Source organism: Octopus bimaculoides, chromosome 2 (genome assembly GCF_001194135.2).
Source record: "Octopus bimaculoides isolate UCB-OBI-ISO-001 chromosome 2, ASM119413v2, whole genome shotgun sequence".
Lineage (NCBI taxonomy): Eukaryota > Metazoa > Mollusca > Cephalopoda > Octopoda > Octopodidae > Octopus > Octopus bimaculoides.
Genome location: NC_068982.1, coordinates 185,513,252 through 185,521,065, shown reverse-complemented (window position 1 = coordinate 185,521,065; position 7,814 = coordinate 185,513,252). Strand labels below are relative to the sequence as shown.

The 7,814-nt window shown below is 33.9% G+C and overlaps 1 protein-coding gene across 1 annotated transcript in view; it reads left to right on the top strand.

The window, feature by feature from the left end:
• LOC106872594 (inactive Rho GTPase-activating protein 11B-like) overlaps positions 1 to 7,360 on the top strand; it is a 42,360-nt gene extending 35,000 nt beyond the window's left edge. Inside the window, exons 2-4 of the mRNA XM_014919628.2 lie at positions 881 to 963; positions 2,954 to 3,056; positions 4,763 to 7,360. Coding sequence (XP_014775114.1) covers positions 881 to 963; positions 2,954 to 3,056; positions 4,763 to 5,305 — 729 coding nt within the window. The 3' untranslated portion in view covers positions 5,306 to 7,360. The remainder of the gene's footprint in view (positions 1 to 880; positions 964 to 2,953; positions 3,057 to 4,762) is intronic.
• Positions 7,361 to 7,814: the final 454 nt, after the last annotated feature.

Here is a 7,814-nt window from a genome sequence, read left to right as displayed (position 1 = left end):
TTAGGGACAAAATCCAAAATTACAGGTAAAAACTCAATTAAAATCAATTTATAAGAAATTAAAATTAAATTGATATATATAATGTATGACTCAGTACTATTGTATAATAGCTTGTTGTAATATAAAACAACGTTTATTTGACCATTTACTATTGTTTTATACTCTTGAAACTTAACTATAAACAGTCTTACATACGCATGTACATGCACTCTTGTACATACAAATATAGACAGTTTTGTTCTCCCCCCCTCCCCCCTCTCTCAAACCATATTCCTCTAGTTATTTATGAACATTAACACAGACACTCATGCACGCAATTATACTAATGAACTCATCCTCTCATATATGCACTCATGCTCATTATACATACATGCTGATAGAATCAATTTGGGTACATAAAACTTTTCTCCTGCTTCCTGTTGAGCATAAATAAAAGCACACACAAGCACACAGTTAACAGATATCACCTATTTCCTTTATCAGGATGTCTTATTTGCTTGAGATAGTATTTAAATACTTCAACACTTGATTTTCTGTTTATAATTAGGGCCTTCATCATTCTTAACTGCTTTCTGTTACCCTTCACTCTGCAGATATAGGAGGGTTCATGCTGCTGTTATTGTTGCTAATCAGTAATATTTTCTACATCCCATTCTGTCTTGTCTCCTGTGTTGATTTTATCAATTGCTTCTGTTGTATGTGTGTGGCAACAAGGTGTAGTATTAAGTTCTCAATGATAAGCTAATCTAATACCAATTGGGACTGCCTTACTTTGAATCATACCACCTAGGAAACAAAACCACCACAATTTCTTAGTCATTGAATACTGATGTAAAAGCCTTTGTTTAACTTTGATTTTTTTTTTTCTTTCTTTCTCCAGTATGATCATTCAAGTCAGACATTTGGAAATTATCTAACATATGTGCCCTTCTATCCCACTGATGACTTTGGACTTGTACCAACGTAAGCAGTTATTTTATTCAATTCTTTTTTCCTACTTTAAGCTTCTGGATGTTAAATCTTTAAAACTGAACAAAAGCACACTTTTATAATCTTTGATATTGTCTGGAGATCAAACAGTAGTTTAAAGACTTTTACAAATGTAGTGTTATATTTGAGTATAATGAATGGTAAGTGTCATTGTAACAATGACAACAATGAAAGACTGTTGTGGAAAACTAAAACTCACATCTCCGTACCTTAAGAATGAACAGTAAAGACGTTGGCGAGCTAGGTCATCTAAAATATTCAGTTGTTAGGTCCAGATCTGTACAAAGTGCAATGATTTTTGTAGTCAAAAGAATTGATTGAAATATTAAAAATTAAGCTATGTTATTAATAACTGTTAGGTTGTGTCAGAAATAGGTGTGAAGTAGGTTTACAAATGTTGTTATAGAAGAAGCTGAAAAAGTGTTTAAGACAACAGATCTAATCTGTTATTCACAAAGTTCCAATTCATGATTGATCTTTGACAGTGAGCTGTAGTATGTATTGTTGTTCTTGATCAACCTCCTACCGAGTACATAACATTACATCTTTCTGAGGTCAATATAAGTGCTTGTCAAGTTTGGGGATCAATTAGACTAATTCAGCCACTTCTGTTAGAATATATGTGGTGTATTATGTCTCCATTTCATTTGGGAATTTTAAATAAGTTCATATCAGAACTTGTGAAAAGTTTAAATACATCTATTCTTATTTAAGGTTAGATTTTTGTCAAAGAATTTAAGAAAAGTTCATCTCCTTTTAACTTTTAATATTTTCTGTGACTCCCTATAAATTGTGTAATAGGTACCATGCAAATTGCCAGTTAAGAAGTAAAAGCAAAATCTCAGTGTTTAACACTTGTGACTGAGAGTTTCATTCTGGTTTTAGAGATTAGCCATAAAATGTAATTATTGTCATCAAGGGTCTTATTCCTGGTATTGTTGCAGCCCAATATTGGGTCCAAACTAGAAACTTTTATTTCGAAACTAAAGGTTAATAATATTCTTATATGCCAATGGCATGTGGTCAAATATACTTGAACAATGTACCTTTTATCTGTTCTCTAAATGAAGATATCTAGTTGAAATGCAACTTAATCTTTTGCACAGAAATAAGACACCTTTTCACTGGATATATTTAGTAGCGTGTATGAAAAAAAAGAAATACTATATATATATATATATATATATATATATATATATATATATATGTTATACTGTAAAATTGAAATAGTCTTAATAACATCTTAGACATTTACCTCAGTGAGTTGTACCAGTAATTATGCATTTAAATAATCACTTACAGGTAGACCCTCTATCGTTGGGTGATTGGATACTCCAAGTACAATATTACAGTCTTGTACTAATATAATCAATACACTGATAATCCGAGCAGGATCGTTGCTAGAGCAGCTGTCTGGCTTCCGTACTGGTGACATGTAAAAAGCACCATTTGAGTGTGATCATTTACCAGCGTTGCCTTACTGGCACTTGTGCCGGTGGCACATGAACAAAACATTCGAGCGAGGTCGTTGCCAGTGCCGTTGGACTGACTCCTGTGCAGGTGGCACGTAAAAAAACACCATTTGAGCGTGGCCGTTGCTAGTTCCGCCTGACAGGCCCTCGTGCTGGTGGCACATAAAAGCACCCACTACACTCTCAGAGTGGTTGGCGTTAGGAAGGGCATCCAGCCGTAGAAACTCTGCCAGATCAGATTGGAACCTGGTGCAGCCATCTGGTTCGCCAGTCCTCAGTCAAATCGTCCGATCCATGCTAGCATAGAAAGCGGACGTTAAACGATGATGATGACTGGGAACCACCAAAAATAACTAAAAACGCAAATCGTCCTTGTTAAATATTTGGTAGAGAATTGTAATGCAAGGGAGATAATCTTTAGTAACATTTAATTTTTTTTTTTTTTTTACTTGAAGGGTTTACATTTATTTTGGTAATTTTGTCTTTTAAAGATTCCTTTTACGTGCTTTTGAATACATTGAGAAGAATGAATATTTCAAAATGGAAGGCATTTTCCGACGTTCTGGATCCCATCAGAGACAGAAACAAGTGTCGGTAAGTATATTTTGAGAGTAGCACAAATTATACTCTGTTTTAATCTTTGCATCACATCAATAGTAAGTATACTAAATTATAGCTAACCGACTTTGTTCGTTGCAAGTGATATTGCAAGTAGTCTTAATGCATGCTTACATGAGACATTAGCATTGAGTAATACCTGACTCACAGTTTTGTAAGGACAAGTTGACTAAAGACAAAGAAGAGTTTCAGATTTGAAGTTTGACACATGGATCGAGCACAGTAACATCTAATGAAAATTAAACTTATACATTTCTTTTAATTCCTGCCACTACAAGTAGACACTTCTCACTAACATTGTCATTAGGATGGTTACTCTCTAGTCTTTTCTCTTATAGTCAGACTTTTTAAAAAATTTTGCCCACTCAATAAAATGCAAATATTGTATAGTTTAATTATATTCACTCTCAGAAAGTATAAATATAAAAAAATCCTCATCTCTGTAATTGGTGCTTGAATTGTGAGGAAATTATGAAATGGTAACTGGAAGTTCTGTGGAATAGAACAATATTATTAATGCTTCAGTTTTCTATCTGTGATTGATATGTATGTGTACATGCATGTATGTATATATCCACATGTACACAGCTGTCAAATATAAAGAATGACAATAATTAATTACAGAACTTGATACTACTTTTTTCAAGCAGTTATTTCCAAGGAAAATGAAATTTAGTTTTCTTTGATAAATAAGTAAACCTGTTAGGTAAATGAACCTGTATACAAGTGTGTGTGTGTGTGTGTGTGTGTGTGAACAAAATCTCATCCCACCTATGCTAGCATGAGTTAACAGGCATTTGAAGGGTTTTCTAAATTTATTCTAATATTTTTGAAAGTCCATTGTTTTTCATTGGATATCTTTGATTCAGTCGCATAGTTTGGTCACCAAATCCATTTTGTATCTTCTTCTGGAAGGTTGCTTCTTTGTACATCTGTTTTACCATTTACAGCAATGACTGACAAAATTGAGTGATGTAAGATCTTATTGAGGTTGATTCTGCTTATTTTGTGGTGGTTGTGGTGGCAGCTGATCTACTTGTCAGTTGCAACTCTTGATACAAGTACCACTGTTCTGTTTTCTGGTGATAGGAGGTTCAGTTTGAACTCGGAATGCACAGAGCTAGAACTGATGCTCTAACAATTTCCTCCATCCTCTTCCCAAACTCATACTTTATTTTGCAATTCCAAGGGTGTGAAGCACGACCTTCGAACATTAGGCCTCACTGAGTTAATGACTAGTGATGAAGACCTTTGGAAATATGCTGTGCTTGAGAAGACCCGGCAAGCCAAGTGAGACCATAACCCGTGGCCTATGCCAGTGGTGTAACCAGCCCACTTATGCTAGTTTTTAATATGGATTCATGTGTAGCTGAACCATTGTCAACTTGATCTTAAGTTGAAACTTTCCCTGATCTATGGTAAGGAGTCACTCAGTAAATCAAATAATTTTGTTCTATTCCTGTTATGAAGACAGTTAACTGTAAAAAGCTACAATTGGATACAAATATACAAATCTGCAGAAACCTTTCAATGTGGGCAGAAAAAAGCAGATCTTTTGTACTGAAATATCTAGTGAAGATCATAGAAACATATCTGATCTTATTTTGTCTGTTTTAATGATACTATTTTTATTTTTGTCTTCTCTGACATCTCTATCTCTAAGCTATATTTTTTCATTGCAGGCTGATATTGAAGCTAGCATGGATTTCTCCATAGCAACTTTGTTTGATATCACTGATCTTGTAAAGACTTTCTTCCGTAAGCTGAAGGAACCACTGCTGACCAATCTCTACCATGACAGCTTTATGCATGTTGTCCAACATGATGATTCCAAATTTGCTGATGCTTCCCTTTTACTGCTTTGTTTACTGCTGCCGTATGAACATCTCTACACCCTGCGCTTCCTGACTTTATTTTTGGCAAAAGTTGCCTCTTATTCAGACTTGAATGGCATGACTGCTAAAAACCTAGCAGTAGTACTGACACCAAGCATAATTAGCCAGTCTAAGAGCAAATGTACTGCAAATGGCAATAGCGATCCCCTTAAGGTTGCCAAATGCCTTGAATGCGAAATCAAGGTGTTGGAGAAATTGATTAACATCGCACCTCGTGTTGGTATCGTACCAAAGATTTTTCTCGATGAAGTTCGCCGAGAGATAGATCTCAATAAGAAAAAGGCCAGTTTCACTCAGGAACTAATCAAGCATTTACCATGTATCTGCTGAAAACACAGAGATTCTCTAAAAATCTCTTGTCTATTTCAGTCAGTTCTTGTGTGAAAGAAACAAAACTGTACATATTCACTACGAATGCCTGGTAAGAATGATTCCAAGCACCATTGAAAGATAATTCCATGACAGTTAGGTTGGACCTAGCACTTTCCATTTACGATGGAACTGGTTTTTGATTTTTTTTTACCTATATACAAGGGACCATTTTCTTGCTGCGCTCAGTTGCAAAAGCAAGAGGCTGCATCATGGATCAGTATGAGCTGTCACAAGACAATTCCAGAAATAAGGGCTTAGATCATGGACCAATATGAGCTGTGGACATCACAATTTGGGAAGTGTTTCATATCTATTTCTGTATTGTAATCCAACAAAAAGTTTTCAGATTTTTAATGTGTGCATGTGTTTTAACCATTCATTCTTCAAATCGTTTAATTTTTACTGAAGCTATGTTTCATCCTGGTATTTCATATAAGTCAAGTGTAACCACTTAGTATATTCCAGTCTCTTTTCTTCCTCTCATCACACATTTACACACATGTGTACATACATCATGTGTACATGTATCATGCTAATATACATCATGTATACATCGGATGAACATGGAATAGTAAACAGGGTATCTAGCTCCTACAGTGGTGAGTATTAAGGATCTCAGTCACAGTTAAGAGTAATTGAGTCACCCCTAGTTGTATTAAATATTGTATTTGTAACCCCTTAAAGGTGCAGTTAGAATCTCAAACCTCAGTTACATTCACCAGTGAAATTAAGACAGACCTCAATTACATTAAACAGGTATTCAGAAACTCAATCAATTACATCCAATAATGTTGTGGGTGTTTCAATTATACCCAGAACTGTAGTTGGGACCGCAATCATTCCTAACAGTGTATTTAGGAAATGACTTGCAGATGATGGTGGATTTGGGTGGACCTCAGTTATACCTATCAGTATGGTTGGAATCTCAGTCACCATTAACCAGGTCCTTAATCACCTCCAATAATGTATTTAGGCCCCTGTCACTCTAGTAATTTACTAGTTGCTCATTTTTTGTATGTATGATAGACTAAGATTACTGGATGCCTACCTTTCCAGAGTAACCACTTGATAAAGGTGTAGTATTACTTATTGTCAATTAGGTAATTTGGTAGCCAAGGATATATACATGTATATGTTCATTTCCTACAAAGTATGTATGTTATTGTATATATATTTGTGTACGTATGCTTATGTTCATGTGCACTATTAAATATATCCAATCAAAAGAACCAATCACTTTATTAATATAATTAATTGTATCCTGTGACATAATTCCATGAGAAACACATTATGGATGAAGTGTTTGCTGCAATTAGAACTGACGACTGTATTTAAGACATTTTCATTCTGAAATCAATTATACTTGACAAATGCATTTGTTTTTTAAATGTTTCAGTCATGTTTGGATTTAATTTTTTCTTTTTTTTTTTTTCCTCATTATATAATTTTGCTAATTTTACTGTTTCACCTTAACATTTAACATCTAGAATGTGAGTTAATACTTTGAGTGTGGAGTAATTTTTGCTTGGTTTTTAATTTTACTGATTGGCATGGCACATTCAGGGATTAAACATTGACTAGGCATTTGTGGGTTTTAATCGTTGTTAATGTAAATTTAAGCCTTTGGAGTGTCTAGTAAAAGCTACTTAGCTGAAAATATATCCAGCCTTTATGTTTTGTGTATTTGAGAAAAAGATCTGCTATTCATTTATCTAATTTTATTAAACTTCAAAAATAAGCACTTCCACAGACATCTGTCCAAGCTATATGAACTTGGTAAAATGGATTAAAAAAGAATTATATTTCCTATATAAATATATTTTGCTCATCTTCCTAATAAACTGCCTGTCTCAAAAATAAAAGCAAATGAAACCACTAATTATAATCATAGTAACAATGAATTCATCAATTTGAAAGAACAATGTAAGAGTACAGTAAAATTGGGCTGCACTGTTTCCATGTCATTTCCATTCCAAATCACTTTTTACTGTGATAATAAAAGTTTAGTGACAAGTTTGTTGCTTAAGTTATTGATGGTAATGCTAACTAACTCTGCTTCCACAATCACTACCACACTATTGTTGCTAACTGAAAGATTACATTCTGAAATTTTGTCAGTTTTTCTCTCCTTCCTTAGAAATAGTCATGAATGGTATATTGTACAAATGTTGGTTCCATTTTTAAAAGGAAGAGTATTAATATAGTATAACTGATGTCTACCTGATGAAGATTTACTTCATTGAGATTCTAGCTAACTTCTCCCTTTTCTGCAAATGGTAGATGATGTTTTAATGTTGTTAATATCTGCTGACAAATGAAATATACAGAGATGAGAAATTGCTTTTACGGTAAGTCAAAACCAAAAAATGTGTATTTTAATATAATAAGCAATATTTGCATTTAATGATTTCAAGTAAAAGCATTTTTCACCAAAATATAAGGTCAAAGACATTTTTAGTGCCACCTG